Source organism: Poecilia reticulata, linkage group LG2, assembly GCF_000633615.1.
Source record: "Poecilia reticulata strain Guanapo linkage group LG2, Guppy_female_1.0+MT, whole genome shotgun sequence".
In the NCBI taxonomy this organism is placed as follows: domain Eukaryota; kingdom Metazoa; phylum Chordata; class Actinopteri; order Cyprinodontiformes; family Poeciliidae; genus Poecilia; species Poecilia reticulata.
The window spans coordinates 1706393-1728665 of record NC_024332.1 but is presented as its reverse complement, the minus strand read 5'-3'; the positions used below and the strand labels follow the sequence as shown (position 1 = coordinate 1728665).

General features: G+C 40.2%; 1 protein-coding gene across 1 annotated transcript in view; it reads left to right on the top strand.

The window, feature by feature from the left end:
- The first annotated feature begins 279 nt into the window (after positions 1-279).
- mgat5 (alpha-1,6-mannosylglycoprotein 6-beta-N-acetylglucosaminyltransferase) overlaps positions 280-22273 on the top strand; it is a 48638-nt gene continuing 26644 nt past the window's right edge. Inside the window, exons 1-3 of the mRNA XM_008428463.2 lie at positions 280-414; positions 9829-10286; positions 14001-14165. Of these exons, the coding sequence (XP_008426685.1) occupies positions 10046-10286; positions 14001-14165 (406 nt within the window). The 5' untranslated portion in view covers positions 280-414; positions 9829-10045. The remainder of the gene's footprint in view (positions 415-9828; positions 10287-14000; positions 14166-22273) is intronic.

Sequence of the window (22273 nt, the reverse complement as noted above, 5' to 3'; positions counted from 1 at the left end):
TTGTGATTGTTTTTGTGTTTTGTGTGGCGAGGGGGGGGGGGGGTATTTTTGGCAATCAAATTCACAGATTTGGTGTTACTAATTTAGAAATATTTGTAAGGAGTTTTTAAGATATTTGTGGTATTTGACCCCCGGACCTTGAGTTGGACGCATGGAGTATAGTATACTATAGTATAGTCGTGTTTTACGTTTTTTGGGGGAACTGGTAAAACTCAGACGGTCCCTAAATCTGTGATTGGGCAGAGCTAACACAGGTGGGAGGGGGAACCAGTACGCTGAGCCTGCCTGGGATCCAATCTCCCCAGACCGCTCCGCACGCGCGGACGTGTTCTCCCTGTTCCTCTCTGATCTTTTAACTCTCCCTTCTTCCTTTCTAGCAACACCGAGGTGGTTGTGGGTGGATTTACTTCAAAGGTAAGCTTTTTTTTGTCAGCTGAAAGCCATGGCGGGCATTGTTGTTTTTTTTTTCTTTTTTTTTTTGCCAAGGCTTCTGCTGCTGGTGTTAAAGGAGGCGCAGTGTTTTAGCCGCGCGCGTGAGCTCGGGAGTGGGCGACTTGTCATTGCGGTGATGCGTGTTTTGTTGGTGGTCGACCGAGACGGTACAAAACAGCAAGCCTGCTGTAATTGGAACACGTAGTAGCTCAAATATGTGGAGTAAATGAGGAGAAATGGGGCGGTAAAATGAACAAAGTAGCTAACGGTTATTTAGCCATTTATGGAACGAGGACGTAAGTCGCTGCGGCGAGCTTGGGGTCCCATTGTTATGAGACTACCGTCTCAGCTAGCTTAACATCAAACTACAATATCGTTAAAAACACACTGTCGGCGCAGGGTACAGAGTGTTTAATTATAACTGAATGCTCGGACTGTTTCGGGCAATGTGGTTTTCACACCAGCAGTCTGTAATTCACAACAAGTGCTCGAAGCTGTGTTTTGAAGCAGCTCCACCTGTGTTTGACAGGTTTTCAACAAACTGGTGGAGACGGGATCGTTAACATATCGCTGTGCCTCAAAGGCGACCTTCCTGTCACCATATCGTTGCTTACTTCCTTGTGTGCTTGGAGAACTTTGAACAGACAGCAGCCGGTTCGCCTGGTTCTGCTGACACCAGAGAGAGGGATTGTTTTGGTCCTGCTTTTGGTAATGCTTTGGAAAGCAAGCCTTTTAATTCGTGGATTTTATTTGTCTCGGAGCCGGCCCAAGGCTTAAGCGAACTTTGCTGCTGCTTGGGGACGTTTATAAAACTTAACATATTTCAGGGACATTTTTTCTCTCTCTTTGATACACAAAAAAATGCAATCTAAATTCGCTAAATGGTTGTTACATTAAGTAAAACATAAATTAATGGGTATCTTTCCATTTAGTAGCTGTAATTTATTTTGTTTTTCTCATAGAAAGCATTACTTTTTTTCTCCAATTAAAAACAAACGGCAACATTTCACACATTTTTACCATTTTCTGTTTTCTTAGCATACTAGCCTTAAAAATTGTTAAAACACCAAAACTATGTTTTGGTGTTTTAACTTTCAGACCAAAGTACCTTTAAAAAAATTAACTGATCTGGAAATTATTTTTGCTGCCAATCTCAAATAGTAATATTTATTATTAAAGACTTATTTAAATGTAAATTGTGATGGCATTTTTAAACTAGCTTTAAAAAATGTGCCTCTTTGAAGACAGACATACTTTTTTGAAGGTTGCATTTATTTATTTTTGTTGTACTTTTGCATCCTGGGGATACATTTGCCAGATAGTTATGTGATTATGTTAATTTTTGTCCGTTTGAGAACAAGCAAGCCTAATTAGTAAAATAACTCTTCTACAAAGGTGCGGTAACTGTGTCAGATTGAGTAATTTGGCTCATTGCAGAAGCACTTAGCAAACCAGTTCAGCCATGTTTGTATCTTCTTGTAATCAGGATGACATAATGAGTTGTTTATAGGACATTATGATTGAGGACTGTTAAGATATTTGCTTTGTTTAATGGGAGATCCTCGACTGTATACATTGTAGGCTAATACTGACTGTCCAGAGGTGAGCCTCGGACTGACCCGACTTTATAAAGAGCTCTTTCAGCTGCTATTTTTTTTATTTGCCAGGGCTTTTGGGATTATAAATCCTGCAGAAAAGGAGCTTTGCTTCGGTGGCATGCTTCACTGGCAAGGAATCGTTTGAGGGGTGTTGGTGCGAGAGGGGTGGGCTCTGGTTGAGAGCCAGCGGAGGGTTTGAAGACGGAGGGGAGCTGAGCTGTGGTGACGGAAAGTGAACGCTTTTTGCTCCCTGTGATTAAAGGGCTCCTGTTCTCTCTCCCTGAACAAGCGAACGCATTCACACACAGGCAACACCTGCCTTTTCTTAAAGCAAAACTATTCCGTATTTCCAAAACAAGCACCTCCTCTGTAAGGGATTTAGATTTTAGTGTTAAGTTTCAGATTGTGTAGACGGGATACTGAGAGAGATCGAATCATGGGGGAAAATTTGGGCCACATTCTCTCCCAACATTCAACTCTTGTGGGTGTTTTTTCATCATCTGGTATGCATTTCACTTTTCTGAAAGTTGGCCTAAAGTTGAAAGTTGATGAAGCATTACCAGATGCTGGCATAATAGAAATCCATTTATTGTTTCTTCAGCACAATCTCACTAAAAAATCCAACTTTTAATTTGAGTACAGTGTGGAAAAGATGCTGAAATTGGCCCTAATTTATTTAAATTCTGGGTGATATGGACTTAGTTTTACCATGATGTTTTGTGGTACTTTGTGATAAGAGCTATTTATTACTCTTTTAGGGAACTGTAAGGCTGCGACTGTCAAAGAAATTATGGCCAGGGTTTCCCCCAATGTTTTATAAGTCTGGTGGGCCACCAGGCTTTACTTGTGCCCCCACCAGGCTAAGCAATTTCTTATTTACTTAAGTATTTTTCTATCCATCCATTTTCTTGCACCCTTGTCCCTTAGTGGGGTCGGGAGGGTTGCTGGTGCCCATCTCCAGCTAACGTTTCGGGCGAGAGGTGGGGTCACCCTGGACAGATCGCCAGTCTGTCGCAGGGCAACACAGAGACACACAGGACAAACAACACTCACACACACACACACTCACACCTATGGGCAATTTGGAGAGGCCAATTAACCTGACAGTCATGTTTTTGGACTGTGGGAGGAAGCCGGAGTACCCGGAGAAAACCCATGCATGCACAGGGAGAACGTGCAAACTCCATGCAGAAAGACCGGGGCCGAGAATCGAACCCAGAGCCTTCTTGCTGCAAGGCAACAGCTCTACCAACTGCCCCACTGTGCAGCCCCTTAAGTATTTTTAAAATGTTTAAATTTTTTTAAACTTTGTTTGTGTTCAGGTGTTAATCTTTAAATTTTTCAATAGGACATAATTATCAAGTGATATTTTCAAATTTCCTGTCAACTTTAAAAAAAATTTAGCTCAAAAATATGATGGGCTGCAGAATAAACGACTGCTCCAGCATCCAAACACCGGGCTTAGCATGTTTTCTGGCTGGAACCTTGGATAGCGCTACAAAAACAACTACTGTTTTTGAAATTTGTAATACATTCAAATTAAATCTTTTAATCATATCTTGAGATTTAATTATATTTATTGAACAGACAATGGGAAAAAAAAATCCATTTATGTCAGAATTGTTGATTTTTAGGTTTTTAGCTTTAGAATTCAGGAAGCCACTTCCCGAATTCTAAAGAAAATAATTGCCTATCTAAACCAAGTTCCTCATGTCACCAAGGATGGTGAGCAAAAGGAGGTGAAAACAATCAACAAACCTTGTTGTTGGGGAGTAGCATCATGGAGTCTCCATAGCAACCATTAGACACGATTGACATGCTCTTTGGTTGGGAGGCATGCCTGTAACTTCATTGGGAATTTAATTTTGAAATGTGTTCAGATGAAAAATGAACTTAAAAGAGCAACGATAAATATAGGATTTTGAATTAAAGGTTGGATTTTTTTTTCCAATGCAAAGGCTTTTTATGTAAATTTTTATCATATCTTGAGCAGAAAATTTGTCCAGATGTGTATTGTCAGGTGGATCTGCTTTCCGCACCCACTCTATAAATTCTCTTTGGCTTTAGCACTTTGACCGACTGACTTGCACTTTACCATCATTGTGCAGTTAGTTGCTGTAAAGCAGGTCCGACAACTTCCTCCTTTGCGCCGTTGCCGCAAAACCAGCGCCCAGGTGCTCGTCTTTCCTCCCTCCAAACCTCATTTTCCATGACGTCTTTGTATTTCTTCATGAATCTGGGTCGTTGAAAGTTGACCTTAAAAGTGTCTGCTTTAATCTAAAGGTTAAAGTTTGGGTTATGTTTCAGATAATTACCTACAAGTTGTACCTGCTCCAAAAATTCCCCACAATTACACTCTTAATAGAAAAGAAGAGGATTCTGATTAAACATTCATTTCTGTTGCTCTAATGATACTTGTTTGAAAATGTTTGCTGTATTTTTATTCATTTCATTTTTTATCTGTTACATTTAAAGGATTTATAGGATTCGAATCTGTATTAAGAATGAGGAGCAGAGGAAGGATTTGTTTGGTTTTAGGCGGAGTGTTTAGTATTAGGCCTAAAGTGCAGGGGTTTAGCGATTTAGTGTAGTGAGGGAAAAGCCTCGCTGGCCTTTTCCGTATCAGTGTGTGTTTGTACTGTTGCTTAACGGCCCCCTGCCCCTAAATGCTGCCCTTAATTTATAGAATAGCCACGTCAGCTAAAAATTATTTGCTCTAATGTGTTGAGACAACTCGTGTTATTGGAACAGCAAAACCTTGTGTGGTGGTGACAGGAAAAGGGGTGGGTGTTGTGGCTAGCTTCAAAAGCTCATATGCAAGTCTGCGCCATGCTTTGTCTGTGAGCTTGTTTTGAACATGCAGGTTCTGTTCTGGGTGGTCTCAGCTTCGCACGTCCAGTTGTGTCTGGTTAGACTCGTCAGTCTAAAGGTTCCTTACCTTTGCAGCACTGATGATCCAGAGGTATTTTATAGCTTGAAACTACTTCTATTTTACTTAAATTTTAGCTAAAATCTTTTTTTTTTACAAGATAATTGTAAAATTAGGAATGCTTTCCACTGCTTTCCTGGTGGTAATAAATTATCTAACTGTAGATCCTTTAACTAAAGTTTATTGTGGATTTTCTCTAATCTACACACATCCCCAGTAATGTTTGGATAAACGTCCCTTTGCCAGTTGCACCAACTCTAACATATTTCTTCTGCAGCCCTACAGGAACAGGACAGGTCTGGCTGAATATTCGACCGGTGTTCTTGGCAGAGTTGATGGTTCATTTAAATTGCTTTGCATCTTTGCACAAACGTGTCTTTTGGGCTTTAGACTTTAAAGAGTGTTGAGGTTGGGGCCTTTCCAGACTCTAACTGTACATTGGTTTTCAAATCTGGAACACCAGATTCACTGCACACAGTGAAGGTAGTTAGACTTGCCCAAGGATTGAGAAGGTTTGATCAGGAATGAATCCAGTTTTCTGCTCGGATGAAAAGGTAATTGATCAGTGTTAGCATCATGCTAATTACACCGTTGCATTGCAGAAGGCAGGTGGAGCAATGAAAAGCAAGACTACCCCCAGATTCTTTAACTTTTCCTCAAAGTCTAAATGATTTTCCCCAGAAAACTTGCTAAGCCCGGTGTTTGGGTGATAGGGCAGTCATTCATCTGGGGGCCTGTCATGTTTTTGAGTTAAAAAATGTTTGAAGTTGACAGGAAATTTGAAAATATCACTTGATAATTATGTTCTATTGAAAGATTGGAAGATTAATACCTGAACACCAACAATAAAGTCTTAAAAAAATGCAAACATTTTAAAAAGACTTAAATAAGTAAGCAATGCTTAGCCTGGTGGGTAGTAAAGCCTGGTGGCTCGCCAGGCTTAAAATACGCTGGGGGAAACCCTGCCAAGTTGGTCATATAATCATCCAGAATTATGCCACAATGTTTCCTGTGAGAAACCACACACCTTTCTGGTGAGGGTCTATGAATATATTTGAGCTTGTAATAGTATGTAAAATATCTTTCTTGTTTTTAAAATAAAGTCGTAATGGGATTATTAAGTACGGGTTTCAAATAAACCATTAAAAGGTCCAAGTTGTTTATGTAAACACCATTTTACCATCTTTGTACAAACTCACCACAAACGCATATTTCTTATGAATTTTTGGGAAGTAGATTAAAGAAATGAAACCAGTTTTCCACTCCTCAGTCACACTACCCGTCTGTTTTCCTGAAGACTGGTGAGATTGTTTTTATCGCCCTGCTTCAAAACTGCTGAGGCAATTCCTATTGTGAGGAGTCTTTCAGGGAATCTGCCTCAGGGTGACAGTGGATGTGGTTTCACCCGCCACCCCGCTCCAGGAAAAAGCTGTGCAACTTGTTCTAGATGTTGTTTATGATGAGAGCCAGGTTTACTAACTGTTACTGTCACAATTCATTAAAAACCTGCTTGAATGCGTCTGGATATTTAGATCAGTGCTAAAGTTGATTAGCTAAAAAAGGCAAGGATGGCGTGTTGTGCTTTTTAAAGGGACAGTATTATGTAAAATCCACTTTTTTGAGCTTTGCATCATGATATAATGTTATACACTCATTGAAAACATACCTGGAGAGTTGCCTTGATTCTTTCACACATGTTTGAGAAATCCTTGAATCAACCATTCAGCTGTTTAAAGCACCTGGTTGGACCTAGCCCCACCTTTGAGACAGAGCTCCTCCAGAGCTGCAGTTTCCCAGCTTTTGCCTCTCAGAGCAGGTCCTTCAGACTAGTCAGTAACAATTAGCAAACACCTGGTGAAAACTGCATCTGCCGACATCATAATAGGAGTTGCTTCTCAATGAAACACTGGTAAAAATGTTGTCAGAGGGTAAATAGAGGAGCTATGTTGCCCCTTAGTGTGATTTGTTAATTTGAGTTTTTTCATAAGATAAAAAATAAAAATGCAAATTTTCTTTTTCCCTATCTATTTCTTTTTCCCAATTGACGAGTTTTTTTCTTACAGTGAATGCAGTGTCACTGGAAGTGGAAGTTGGGTGGACGATGAGATAATTTATTTTTTAAAATGAAAAGCTCGTGTAAAGAGAAATTGTTAAATATTCTGTTCGTTTTATGCTCCAGACTTTGTGCTTTTCTCTATTTGGACTGCCTAAAGGAAAATGATTCCTTGTACATTTAATACCTCTTGTTTAACATCTGCACGGCTGCGACTGGATAAGGTGGAGGTAGCTCTGATATCCAGTTACGACACCAGAAATGTGGCGAAGCTGCAGCATAGCCCGTTTCTCTGGAGGACCGAATGAATAATTAAGGAGCGGTGCTTATGTGAAGAAGTTCATTAAGATGCAGACTCACGCCGGTCTCCATGGCAGCAGCGCTGCATCTCTATTGGGCCAACAACCCAAGCTGGCAAGGTGGCGATGTGGGTGAGGTAGGAGGTTTCCCAGAATAAGGGATGTCCCTCGGTTATTACTGCAATCTTCACTTGCATTTGGTTGTGAGATATGAAACTTAAAAAATAATTACATGTCTAAAATCGGCTGGTTGTCACCACCTCTTAGCTCTGCAGCCACCTGGGCATTACATTCCTAGAATCTATTTATATTTCAGGGTAAATGGATGCTTTTTCCAATGCTGATCAATAATAAATAAAGAATATGTCTGAGGCACATTTCTAGTGGTTGTGTTCATGCAACCAGCAGTCAGAAAAAGTTTTTTTTGCAGTTTGTTGCGATACTCTTTCATAATGCACCCCTGCTGTATGGAATATCCCCTGAACTCCACGTAAAAGGAAGTTATTTTCAGCTGTGAAATAAACAAATGGAGACTTTATCTGGGTGGACTTAACAGGTAAGTAAGCAACAGAGGGTGAAGGTTACATAGTCGGGACTCCTGTGGAGCAATATTAAAGCCTAAGATTATTACAGAGTGATTTGGGGATATTGTTCACTCGTAATCCCAGTGACATTTTCATTAAGCCCTCACATCTGGGGAAAGCAGCCTAGGAGTCACGATGGCTGCAGGTTAGACCGCTACTGTTCATCAGCAAGCGTGCAGGAGCCCTGTTGGAAATTAATCTGCATTGTTCCTGCTGTTTCTGTATTCTTGTCACAATCTGTGCCCAATATCGAATCTCAGCGCTTTCGGGATGTTCATCTTTCATCCTGTTTTAGCGCTGCTGCTGTGTTATCTATACTGTAAACCCAACAGTTAAGTTTAAATTTCATTGCTTTTGTCCCCAGCAGAAGGAAATCCCTTTAGAGCGGGCCGGAGAGTACACCGAATCCCCCAGGCTTCAATCGTTCAATTGCTTTTTGTCTCTGCTCTTGAGCCTGCCGTTCAGTCCCTTCTACCAGCGTGTCGTTGTTGCAAAGGATCATATCCTTTTCAACCTCCGCTGGCTGTCATCGTCGCTTTGCTCGGCTTTTGTCGTCGCTTTTGGCCAGTTAAATTTAGACCCTCAATCAGAAAACGACGAAGGGCAACCGAGACGGGAATTACGCATGTCCTCCTTTTCTCTAGAGATCACAGAGCACAGCCTGGGTTTGAAAGTCTTCTTGATGAAAGTGGGAGGTTCTCTGTTGAGCAGGGAGGATGGATTTAGGCAATCCAGGAAGACAAGAGGGAGACTACAGTCTCTGAGAATCTGCCTGTAGCGTTGGCAAAAGAGAATAAGCGTTGCATGGCGTTGCATTGTACTGCAGAGATTTTCCCTTTATCTTTGTCATGCAAACAGTGTAAAGCAAATACTGCTGTTTCTTATGAAATGCTTGCAGTAAATTCAGTGGAATCTGCTTCCAGCTTTCCTTGGCGTATTTATGAATCTGATGAATGGAAGGTAAAGACAAGCCGATAGCTGCTGAAACCTCCCATCCTAACCCAGAGATGATGATGATGATGCTTCTGATGATGATGGTATGGACGGGCAAGAGAATAGTGTGTCCGTTAGGGCGATTATTGCTCTGTCCCAGTTAGAGGCAAATTTATAGAGCATAAGAAAGATGCAGCTGAAAAGCACGGCTGCAGTAATCCCCTCCACACACTTAGCTGCCTTTTCAGCGACATCGGCTGAATGCAGATGAGAGAACATCTAAGATTTCTCTTTCTTTTTTTTTTGTCTTGGTTGCATGGTTGAACAGTTTGCTATTTAGTTATTGTTAGATGCCTGTAGCCAAAGGCGGTTATTTGGCTTTGCATCGACTGCCCAGGGGTGTCAGTTATGACTTGTTGAACAATTTAATGGCTTTAACAGTGCTATCGGCTAATTCACACACACACACACACACACACACACACTCTGTCTGTGCTGTGTTAATTTATTTAGCAGGAAATCCAATGGAACTTATTTCTCTAAATATTTGCATTCAGTTTGTGCTGTTGTCACTGAGAAAGATGAATTTAGATGATCAAAGTGTTTGTTTTTTTGAGCTGACTATAAATTATCTCCATGTCTTGTTTCTGCATGGCTGCATCAATCACTAAAATCACAATGTCTGGATTAAATGAGGAAGTTCTCTTTCACTGTCGAAGCAAAGACGAGTTTCTGAGAAATTATTGTATTTTTTCTAACTGCTGCTTAAAATATATAGCGTCTGATCAGACAGATATGAATACTTGTTTCTTATTCTCTCTCAACTATTTTATTGTCATGTGATGCCAAAATATACTTGTTTTAGCAGTAAATGAGTAAAGAAGTTGTCTTGTTATTCCGATCATCTATAGTTGGTTGTATTAGGTTAGAAGAGGTGGATTCTCTCGTCATCAATGTTTAGCGAACTAATGAGCAGAACTGTCCTCTGATTTTTCTACAGGAGGATGCAGCAAACCCTCTGAGATGTTACTGGGAGGTGATGATGGGCCAGCGACGGTTGTAGTGGTTTGCAAACCCCCGGACACGGCCCCAGCAAGCAGCTACGCTAAGCGACACAGCCATGCCGCCGCTGGCGTCCTGATCCTCCTCCTCCCCCCTGACTTCCTGAATCTTTCTCCAGTCGCGTAAGACTCGCAGCACGCAGCAGACTGTCCAGCATGGCCTCGCCCTTCATGTGGAAGCTGTCCTCGCAGAAGCTCGGCTTCTTCTTGGTAAGCTTTGGCTTCATCTGGGGCATGATGCTGCTGCATTTCACCATCCAGCAACGGACCAGCCACGAGAACAGCGCCGTGCTGCGCCAGCAGATCCTGGATTTGAGCAAGCGCTACATTAAAGCGCTGGCGGAGGAGAACCAAAGTGTTATGGACGGCCCGTATGTTGGAACCATGACGGCTTACGGTGAGTCCTCGGCTTACTGTTTCACATGATCTGACTGACATGTTGCATCACGCTAAAGTATTCATATTTGAATTTAGAAACATGCACCTTTAGTGTAGACAAAATGTAGGAAAAGTCTGTTTCCTAGGTACTTGCATAGTTATTCTGCCCCCAGTATAATGGTTTTTACCAAACTTTTCCAGATTACAGTGACCCAAAACTGCACGCTAATAGCTATAATCTAAAACTCCCTCTGAAAATGCTTGTAACCAAATATAGCTACAGTATCGCAGAAGCTAATATCAAAAATTTCTCTTGGAGCCAATCAGCAGCAAGAAAAATAAATCGCATTTCTGGATTTCATTTGCAAATTCCAGTCAATTACTTGTCAATAAATTTCTAATAAATGTCAGTTTCTGATTGCATGACTAAATCAAACTCCTTTTTAACTCTCACAATGAGATTGAGAGCTTTTATTTCTGTTTTATTTATTGTTTTTGGTTGTTGTACATTACATTTTATGTGTAAAAAGAGTGCAGAAAATGCTACAAACCTAGTAACAAGTCGTATCAAAATGGAGAGCAGGGTTTCCCCCAGAAAACTTGCTAAGCCCGGTGGTCGGGGCGTCGAGGCGGTCCGCCGTGTTTTTGTATTAAAAGATGTTAAGTTGACAGGAAATGTAAAAGTATTGCTGTGTAATTATATGTTACAGGAAAACATCTCCAGTGAAATGCTATTTAAACCCACAACTAGTCTAAAAACAACAAATTTTCACTTCTGTTTAATCCAAATTAAGTCAGCGGCTCCATCAGGCCCCAATGGCTTCAGGGGCCCCATAAACACTATTATTTTAAAACAGACCACAGATACATAAATCTAACACTTGTTTATTGAGATTATCAATGCTGTTAAATTTTATTCAATTCTTTAGGCATACATAAATGATTTTAAATTCTTTAACATTTAACTACAAGATTTTAAGGAGCTGGTAAGTTTACTTTGTAAAATTTCAAAGAACAATATTCATAGTTAAATTGTTTTGTTAAAATACCAACAATCTGTTGCTGTGAGTTTAATCTTTGAATTAACAAATACAAATTAGTAAACTGCAATTATAACTTATTGCTTTTTAGGCTGGCCAATTAAACTACTCCCTTCTCCCATATTTCACTAAATCCAACACAGAAGCTGTTAGAGGTGCTGATATTTTTAGCAACAAAAGGGACCCCTAAATCAGATTCTGCTCAAGGTCTCTAACAGCCTTGGACCGGCCCTGTAATCTGCTGCACTGCGCAGAGATGTGCAACAAACGGGAGATTTAATTCACTGCTGCTAATGTGGCTTTAGTAGCTCTTTCATTTCGTGTCTGTTGAGTTTTTAATAAACATCACAGAAACTATTTTGGTTGGTCGAGTTTATGGGACGAGTTTCTCAGATCTCTGTCCGGCCGCGCACATTAATTCTAAGTAGACAACGCATTTGATATGGTTTGATGCATCGTGTAACCTGAAAAATACTACTACTAATAATAAAATAATATAAAATCAGGGTGATGCTTGACTCCGAGGAGAGCGTTAAAGCTCCTCACCGGGCTGAACCTGCATGATGAGGTTAGCGCTGCTCGTTATCCACAAACTCTTCGGCCACAGACCTAAACTTTACAGAGAAGGCAGACACAGAGCCACATGCTGGGCAGCGTGTTGAGATGTAAACGCCGCATATAATTGTTCGTTAACAAAGATAAATCATTCTCACTGCTCCACAATGCGACCTCTGAATTCGCTACAAGTTATTCCTGCGGTTCACATAGAGCTGGTTTTAAACTCTTACCTAGAGTTCTCCAAAGGATCATAATTCCTCACAGTAGGTTGATGTAAACATCCATACAGGTCAGCCTTTGTCCAGTTTGAGTGAAAGGAGGCACGCGCGATCCTGCCGAGGCAAAGCGCAGAGGCGCCAGCTATGTGATTAGTCCGCGCGCTGTTGGGTTTAAATGCATAAACTATAAAACTATCTATTTTAAACCTATCCTTTAGGAATAAATCTGCTCTGCTAGTGAAATGCCAATAGCAAAAGAAATGCTTGCAGTCCGGCTTTAAAAAAAAAAAAAAAAAAAAAAAAGCATTACAATTTTTATTTTTTTATTTTTCTAGAAACGTAAACAAGCAACGCTTAGCCTGGCGGAGGGGCTAGCAAAGCATGGCGGGCCGCCAGGCTTATAATACACTGGGGCAAACCCTGGAGAGTAATTACGCTAACCTAGCACTGCCGCAGTAAAAAAAAAGCTAGCTGTATGTCTTGAGTCAAATCTACGTTTCAGAATAACTGATAATTAATTTTATGTTTTAGTAAAATGTCAAACAAAAAGATGTAGTGCTGACCCAGCTGCACTAGAGTGTAGTACTGTTTTAGAAAAGGTCTAGAAAAGCCATCAATAACTTATTCATGCCATTAATAGACCTGTGCGACTCGATGGGAGTCTTCATTAGAAACCTGAGATTGGAATTGATTGCAGTCTAATTCCCAGAGAAACAACAGCATACAGTGAAGCTCCTGGAGATTAAATCAGCTCTCCCACAACCTGAAGGAGATGCAGAGGTATCGAGCGAAATGGGAGCTGCACCAGGCTTATGGATTTCACTTGGATTTATTTTCCAGGACTGTAATTCGATATTTGTGTTTTTTAACTTCTGTCTTATTGGTAGTGTTTTTCAGCAGCTTTAAAGAATTTTCAGACTAAAATTGAGTGAAGAATTTCAGACATTATCCAGGGATTATGATTCTCTTTCCATTTTCAGGGAATACTTCCTCGTCCTGTTTGTTTGTTTTTTGTTTTGTTTTTTTCTTCCCGTAATGCGATTGAGTTTCTCATCGCTACAGCTGTGTGTCGTCCACTGTCCAATATCATATAAAAATCCATTTCAAATCCTTGATTAGGAAGCCAGGCAGCAGGATGCCCTGCGCTTCCTGCATTTGTCTTGATCTGATTTGTAATGACTTCAAGAGGCCGGCTGGGGATCCTCTTTGTTACCCATGAAGGACCCATAAAATCCATTTCAATTTAATTCTGTGAATCCCAAAAGCTCTTTCAGGGACCGAGGCAGCTTTATCTATATAAAGAAATGTCATTTTGCAAAACAATTGGCTGAAACTTAAAAAAAAAAGAAAAAAGATAACATTCTTTTTAGACACTTATTAACAACAGCATCTGTATTTTTAAGAACTGTTACTAACATTGTTAAAAATCTATTGCTAATATTGAGATATTTATGTATCTCAATTTATTTATATATTAAGCAGTATTTATGGCTGCTTGCCAGTTAAAGCAACTCTCTGTTAGACTTAACATTTTCCTCTAAATGTCATCGCAATCGCTGCAGGTTAAAGTATTGAGGAGGCCAGAGAATTACGCCAGTACCATCCTGAAAATGTCCTTTCCATCTCATTACCGTTCAGAAATATCCCTATTTGATGTTTCCTTTGCAATATTAATGCAGAAAAAGACAGGAAAATAACAACAACAAAAAAACAAACCTGGTGATGATAAAAAAGCTCTCTTGTCCACAATTCGACATTTCCTGCTACATTCAGAGATCTTAAGATACTAAGGGGTCGATGTTGATGCTCTAAATGTTCTCTGAAGGAGAGACGCAGTAGTACACCTGATCCAACTTGTTCTTAAAGTTGATATCTCTGACTGGGGAGGGAAATGAAGTTGCCTGCTCTCGCCTGCAGACTTGAAGAAGACACTCGCAGTGCTGCTGGATAACATCATGCTGAGACTGGGCAAGCTGGAGTCAAAGGTGGAAAGCATTTACAATGGCACCGGAGCCAATCTGACCAATGGCACCGGCACGGCCACCCCCAGCGCCTCCAACTCTGAAAAAGTGAACGTAGCCGGTACGTACTGGACTTCTTGTTTTTCCTCGTGTTGCGCTAAACGTTGCAAGCATTGCACAGTTTGATGCATTTGGACTTGATCCAGATAAGCTCCTGCTCCTGCATGCTGAGATTTGCTCAAACTTGCAATGAATCCTGAAGGTCTGCCTGCAGATGTTTTCATTGTTTTGGTTTGTAGAAGCAGGGAAATATCTCATGCGACTGTTCCTTTTTACGATTTAAGTCAATAATTACTTTACAGATAAGAAAGGTTTGGGATATGTTGCTAATCAGAACAGGTTTTTCAGCTTTATTTGCCACTACATGGTGATGAAGGCTGTTAATCATAATTTCAAACATTTATTTATTAACAACAAATAAATGCAACAAAAATAGTTGAGGTTTTCCAACCATATATTAGAGCATCATTGTCATCATACCATTTTTGCCATATAGTGATAAACACCATAATTATCTATTATTATGGAAGACAGCATCTCCATGGTTGCGTTATGCTTTGGCTTTTGTGATTTTTGCAAATTTCTTTTGTTTGCCAAGTCTCTTTAACATATATTTTTCTTCCACTTCTCAGTTATGCATCACATTGTTTTGATCTCTTAAAATTACAGTAAAACACATTAAAGTTTGTGTTTGAAATGTAGCAGAATGCAAATATTTTATAAATTTTATTAAAACATTAATTTATCTTTTGTTTGAGCTCCTCTTCTGTTACCCAAACCAGCCACACAACGTCTATAAGGATTTGCAGCAATAGCCTTGCAGAGAACTTTCTAATTCGCAGTTGCAGGACAAAGTGAGGCCTGCGGCTCTCCTGACAGTGAACTCCAGTCCCTTGCACTCCGGAGTGTCCTTTGAAGCACGTCTCCTGTGTTGGAGTGGGTAGCAGGCAGAGCTGTTGTCAGCTCCACTGGCGCTCCTCCCCGACTGGAACGCAATTACACAGATAGGAATCTGGACAGTGAAGGGAACACGCCTGTCTTTCATGGCGGCTGCTATCTAGATGGAGCTGAACAGCAGCCCTGGGACTGAACTGTTTCCACCCAGGATGCTCTAAAGCTTCCCAGCTCTGGACTCCGGCTTGTCACAGACCAAAGCTGGGGCTTTTCAGTCTGATAAGTCCATGTTTTTACAGGAGGAAAGACCCGAAATGTTGGGAAAAGTCTTTTTTGTTTTGTTTAGGTGAGTGTACATATTATATTTTCACATGATCTGCTGCCCTCTGTTTTTCATGCATGTATGTCAGATGTTTTCATCACATACAGAAATACAATTGCAATCATATTATGAGTAACAAAAACTTTTATTGACAGTTAGAATTAGTTAATGCAGCAAGTCAATATTTGCATTGTTGACCCCTTCTTCTTCAGGACCTCTGCAATTCTCCCTGGCATGCTCTCAATCAATTTCTGGACCAAATCCTGACTGATAGCAGTCCATTCTTGCACAATCAATGCTAGCATTTTGTAAGAATTCCTAGATTTTTGTTTGTCCACCCGTCTCTTGATGATTGACCACAAGTTTTCAATGGGATTAAGATCTGGGGAGTTTCCAGGCCATGGACCCAAAATCTCTATGTTTTGTTCCCTGAGCCAGTTAGTTATCACCTTTGCTTTATGGCCATGGTGCTCCATCATGCTGGAAAAGGCACAGTGCATGCAGATGCACTCACACCTGCCTGCTGCCATTCCTGAGCAAGCTCTGCACTGCTGGAAGTCCGATCCCGCAGTTGAAACACTTTTAAGAGACTGTCCTGGCGCTTGCTGGTCTTTCTTGGGTACCCTGGAGCCTTTTTGGCAACATTGGAACCTCTCTCCTTGAAGTTCTTGATGATGCGATAGATTGTTGACTGAGGTGCAATCTTTCTAGCTGCGATGCTCTTCCCTGTTGGGCCATTTTTGTGCAGTGCAATGATGACTGCACGTGTTTCTTTAGAGATAATCATGGTTCACAGAAGAGAAAAAATTATGCCAAGCACCAGCCTCTTTTTAAAGTGTCCAGTGGTGTCATTCTTACTTAATCATGACAGATTGATCTCCAGCCCTGTCCTCATCAACACCCACACCTGTGTTAATGGAGCAATCACTGAAACGATGTTAGCTGGTCCTTTTAAGGCAGGGCTGCAATGAAGTTGAAATGTGTTTTGTGGGATAAAGTTCATTTTCTAGGCAAATATTGACTTTGCAATTAATTGCTGTTAAGCTGATCATTCTTCAAAACATTCTGGAGTATATGCAAATTGCCATTATAAAAACTGAAGCAGTATACTTTGTAAAAATTAACATTTGAATCATTCTCAAAACTTTTGGCCATGACTGTAGTTGATGACTATTTAATTAATTGGAAAAATATTAGGTTTTTGAGATTCCAGCTAGTTTATAAAATTGGATAATTTCAGTCACTGTCCAGTTTTTTCCCCAATGCTTCTCTCTAAATTTCATAAAAATCTCATCCATTTTACAAATCTCACATTTCACATGTCAGAAGAATACTGCATGGATCAGTGGATGACAAATTGACATATTAAGTATATTTACTTGTATATAATTATATATGTTTTAGCATAAATTGCAAGAAATTTAAATGAGTTATTTCTAATTTTTAGCACCACAGTGAACATCATATATAGACATTCGTGTCATACTTGAGGCAGTAATTTGGAGAACAAACACAGGCCAATAAATGACAAAACAAGAACCAAAAGTAAAACAAAACACACACACAAACCCCAGCAATTCTTTCCATAAGTAGGTGGATCAAAAGTAGATTACTAAAAAATAAACAGAGGTTAGAGAAAATAAATAAAATGCAAATGAAACAGAACGCGAGCCTTTTCTCTGAAGATGTTAAATAGTGTAAAGGGAAGCTAAAGCTTTGCGACTTGCTGAATTTAGCTGTAATGGGAAGTCTACACAGATATGCAAACATGCACAAACAAGCAAAAGCAACCTCTAACGAGGAACTTACCTTTCAGCTCTGACTGATGCGGTTTCTCGTAGATTCACATGCTGTCGCTGCCTTGGTTCTCACATGCCTTACACAATTCATAACTGCCAGTTCCATTAAACATGTTACCAAAACATCTGAACCAAATATTGGCAAACATTTGTGTGTTGCATTGTGATTAGAAATGCACCAGTTCAATAGTTAAACCTGTATTGGTCTTGATGTTGAAAACATTGATCCATAAGAGCAGATCTATTGGGTCTAATTCTATGCTTTGTGATCAGCTATGTTATGTATTATACGTTATATTTAAAATTCCTAATTGCACTTTCTGAACCATTTGAAACAAAGTTTGCGGCATATTTTTGCATGTTTGACCAAGTTAATCAACTTATTATCAGTTTATTTGTTTCACATTGTCTGTTAAACTAGTTGCATTGACAGAAAAATTTTAAGTTGTTTGTAGAAGTTTGACCAAGCTTGTGAAGGTAATCGCGTATTTAAGTGTTATCAAATCAATTTGTAATCCAGTATTTTTATTTTAAAAAATGAACATTGAAGTTATTTCAGCGCTGTTTTTCTGTGTCGAATCGGCATCAACCGATACTAATCCTCCAATATCGGTATCAGTATCGGAAGTAGATTGGTGCATCCCTAGTTGTGATGTCATCAGTATGTTTCTATTTTCAATTTTTTGGTCATTTACCTAATTTTCTGTATTTCTTGTGATAAATCTGAGTAATTATTTAGAGGGTGTTTTTTTTTCCTTTTCGAATGTGGGCGGAGCCTGCGTCTTTAAGACGTCGCATGATGTCAGTCTGAGTCTCCAAACAATTCAGCAATGCCGTGTGATTGCTGAAATCAGCCGCCAAATCCAATTTGACAAACTGCTTTTGTCTTTTATAAATGCAGCGAACATTTATGGACTGGACCATATAGATTAGATTTCCTTGAGGAAACCGGGGAGGTTGCTGCCTCTTCTGGCTTGCACAGGAGTCTCTGATAGGATCAGATTGTCCATCCAGCTTTGCCCAGCAGGAGGCAAATGGAACTGGACCCAGTGGCGGTGTGTGAGACGCCTTGTCTCCCTGTGTCTCACTGATGTGGATAATCAACCTACCCACTGGTGCTTCATGTGTGGTCCTGCCAGCGGCGTTTTTAATCTCATCCCACGCTCACACACTCCACGGCAAACAGACAGATGTAATTTATACCCAGGTTGTGATTTGCAGCTAACTGGATCTCGATGCTCTCTTCTCCCATTTAAGCCCCCCTTGCAATATATTTCTCTCTCCCTTGAGTGTGTTTAACTTTATTAATGTCCTTTTCATCTCTGCTACATTGGTGGAGATGTCACCTTTGGCTATTTCTGCAGAAAGAGATGCTTCACAGCTTAATGTGTTTGTACCACTTTGTCTCTCAGCAGTGCTATCTGCTGACTTTTTACCATTCGCAGCAAAAATGAAATCCAAGGACAAAATGGCAGCACTTTGGCTGAGAACAATGTTAATTTTATCCTTTTGACTAAAAGTATTCCTAATAGTACATCCTGCTGTGTATGAATTATTTGTCACTTTACAAGATGGATTTTATTGAAATTGTATGAGATAGTTTTCTCATACATTTTGATTTCTTAAGGTTAAAATATATCTCTACACATAAATTGCATATTTTTCATTTGATTTGCTGTATCGCACATTAAGTTTAATTTCTTATTTGACTAATTAATGAGCACCCAAAGACAAATATAAAAATATTCAGACTTTTAAATTGCTTTAATTCAGGGTTTAAAGGTGGATCTGTTGTTCTTAAACATGATTTAGAGGCCAAGCAATTTGTTGACTGGCTACATTTCACATTTTGAAATTAATCCAGTCCAGATGCAACAATAATAATAATAATAAAAAACTTTCAAAATTCATCCCCAAGCTGTCAAGAACTTTATAGGAACTACATAAATAGATCTATAAACTCAAGTCTGGAGAAGTGTGCAGTTTTAAAAAGAACATGTCACAGCCCTGTTTTTAAACCTCATGTTTAGTATGAAACCACTGCTGTAGCTAACACCTACAGTCTCCAAATGTACACATAATGTGTATTAATAGGACTGGCAGACAAGACTAGTAACAAGACTAGTAACAACAACACTGCAGTCATAAACACGTGGCGCAACTTGCTCATTATTCCTAATAAACTGTAGCTGACATAAAGTTGAAAGCTAAATTTAAATGCTTGTTTAAGTAGCAGCTGGTGCAAATGGGAAAAATGGTATTTTAAATGTAGCAATCTCTAATCGGTAGCAGACCGGATTGTAATTCTGAAGCTCTGGGTCTGCTGGTTGGACTGGTGGGACCTAAACTGAGTAAGATTCCTTTTCGTTTCATTTTCCCCCATGTGACTGCCGCTCAACAGAAACTTGTGAATCATCAAAAGGACAGTGATGCAGATTGAAACATCCTTTGTTTCAATCCCTTTGATGTGGAGTCGTTGAAAGAGTTTCCCCTCGTATAAGAGCAAGCAACAAGTACACCCAACTACTTTCTCTAGCAGACTGTACATCTGGAGAACTCCTCCTACATTTTGATTAAGAAAGCATGGTTGGAATGGGAGGAACATCTGGACCTGACTCCATTGGATGCGACATGTTCTATCTAGTTTCTCTTTCAGCCTAAGTTTCCTTTCGTGCTTTTTGACTTTATTTAATCTGTGGTTCAATGTCAGAATATGTGATCAGATTTTTTGTGTAATGGCCAAAAAACTTCTTAGGATTTATATCTCAGTTTTCACAAAATTCCAGTGTCCAGACTGTCTCACCGCCCGAGCCTCCTCAGACAGTGGAACATTAGTCAAACCTGAGGCCTCTAAAAGGTTTTCTGGATTAATCTCCTGTCCTTGGATTGCTCTCGGTGTGAAATCTGGATCTCTTTCCCGGATAATTTTGTTCAAGCCGATCAGATTGCCCGAGCACAAAAGGCGGATTGGTGGCAGCCAAACTTTGTGCTCACCGCAACAGAGGGGAATGAGATCAGGGTTACGTAGCAGAGGGGGGGGGACTTGGATTTGGTTTTCTGCCTCAAGGACTTCGCTGTGGACCGGAGGTAGAGGGAGACATGTGTTGACCAGCTCCAAACACGTGCTCGACAATCTGGGAAGCCCCTCTGGTTTATGTTACCCCGCTATGTGTCTTTAGGTTGTAGACTGACCTGAAAAAAGCTTTTATTCTACCTCCTCTCCATCTGCTATATGATAGCATTCAACTTCTCCCTTTTTCATGAAGTATTCTTGTCCAGTTGCATTGTCACTGAAAACACAAGTGACTGGAAAGTGACTTTATCATATTTCAACTTCTAACACCAGTTGCATGTGTTAAATGGCTTAATTGGGTCAAAATAGTTGTCATTCTCTTGAACATTGATCTGGGTCTGAACACTATAGCATCAAAGATGGAGTCATAAAGGTGACTATCCAAGAGACCATCGACTCTTCGGTTTGGTCTGGGTCTTCCCAATGGAGGTCCTTGAAGCTTCCCAGTCAGACCGCCTTAGCAAACTTACTTGAATGTGAAGAAGCAGCAGTTCTCATCCAAGTTTCTTCCATATTGTCCATGGATAAAGATTTGGAATGTAGACTGACTAGTAACTCACCACCACAACCGTTCAATTTATCAGTTTATCTCCAATTCCATCCAAGCATCACTAAACAAGACACTTAGAAACCTGAACTCCCACACTTGAAGTAGAGATTAAGTTGTAAAGACCAACCCACTTTTTTCCGGGTTGAGAACCATGACCTCAGGCTTAAAAAAACCAACTCCAGTTTAAGGTCACTACTTGAAAAATGGCAACAGAACATCATCTGCTGAAAGGAAAGATGAAGCCCTGACATTTCCTAACCAGACACCCTCCAAACTACATCTTGAGAAGTGGTCATAAACAGGATCAGTGACGAGGGGCAGCACAAATGGAGTCCAACATGTACTTTTAGGGAGCTTCACTTGGTGCTGAGGCTACAGGCGTACCTCTCGATGCGGGTCATAGGCATTCTCTGGATCAACAAAACACACGTGGACCGGACAACCAAACATCCATGACCCCCATCAACAATGAATCAGGGATACAAACCTTACCTACCAGTTCTCGGACTGAATCAGAAAGCCGTAAAATCAGTTCATTCCAAACACCACAGTCAGTTTTTCCAGGGAGGTTCAGAAATCCGAAAACACGATAGCTGGAACACACTGTGACCTTTTAAAACCCCATCCGCAATTGTCAGGGAACATCATGTACCTTCAAGAGGTTTATGAACTACAACAGGTTCTGCTTGTCATTTCAGCTCCTCTCTCAGTTGTATTTAAACTGGAACTGGCATCGAGTCGGGTTACGTATTTGTTTAAGGATGTTCTAGATATTCACTTCCATTTCAATAAAACTTGTGAGCCACTCTGTTATATTTAGTGTCATTATAAGTTATCCAGGATTCTACCCTCTAATCTACAAGGATCCAAGCGGGACTTCCTGATTATATCTCCTGATCTCTCCACTTGTTTAGCTGTCAGCGCTCTGCAGTTAGCTCTGCTTTCCTCCTGTCTAACTGAGCTGCCACAATGATGGCTAAATTTGCGCACATTAATATCTTCCAGGAAAGTGCCTCAAAAGTGAAGGTTGTTTCGCTTGAGGGGGAAACTGCACTTTTCACCTTAATTTTTTTTATTTTTATTCTGTACAATTACACTCTAAATAAAGCTGTGAATCTTTTTCAGTCCATCTCTACCTCAGATTCCCAGTTAAATTTAGGTCTGGACTTTGACTTAGCCACAAATACGTTCATATCTAAAGGTGTAAACCAGTATTCTATTGTTTAGTCGCAAAAGATTCTGGTCGGAACATTACAAAATGGTGGAAAGTGTATAAAAACTATTGAAGCTTCATTTTTGTTTGGGGACTGAGGTTAAAAACTGAGTGGGAGTGAAAGAATAACATAAGCCAGATTTCCACTGTCCACTTCTGTAGTTGTCAAATGACTTCATGAAATCGGACCAACACATGCAGGGAAGGAGAAGGGGGAAAAGGAAACGTGTGGAGTGTTGCATATCTTCACAGATGAGGCCATTAAAGTGCTATCAGATGAACAACAGCGAACTCTAAGTGCTGGGTAACGGTGACTTC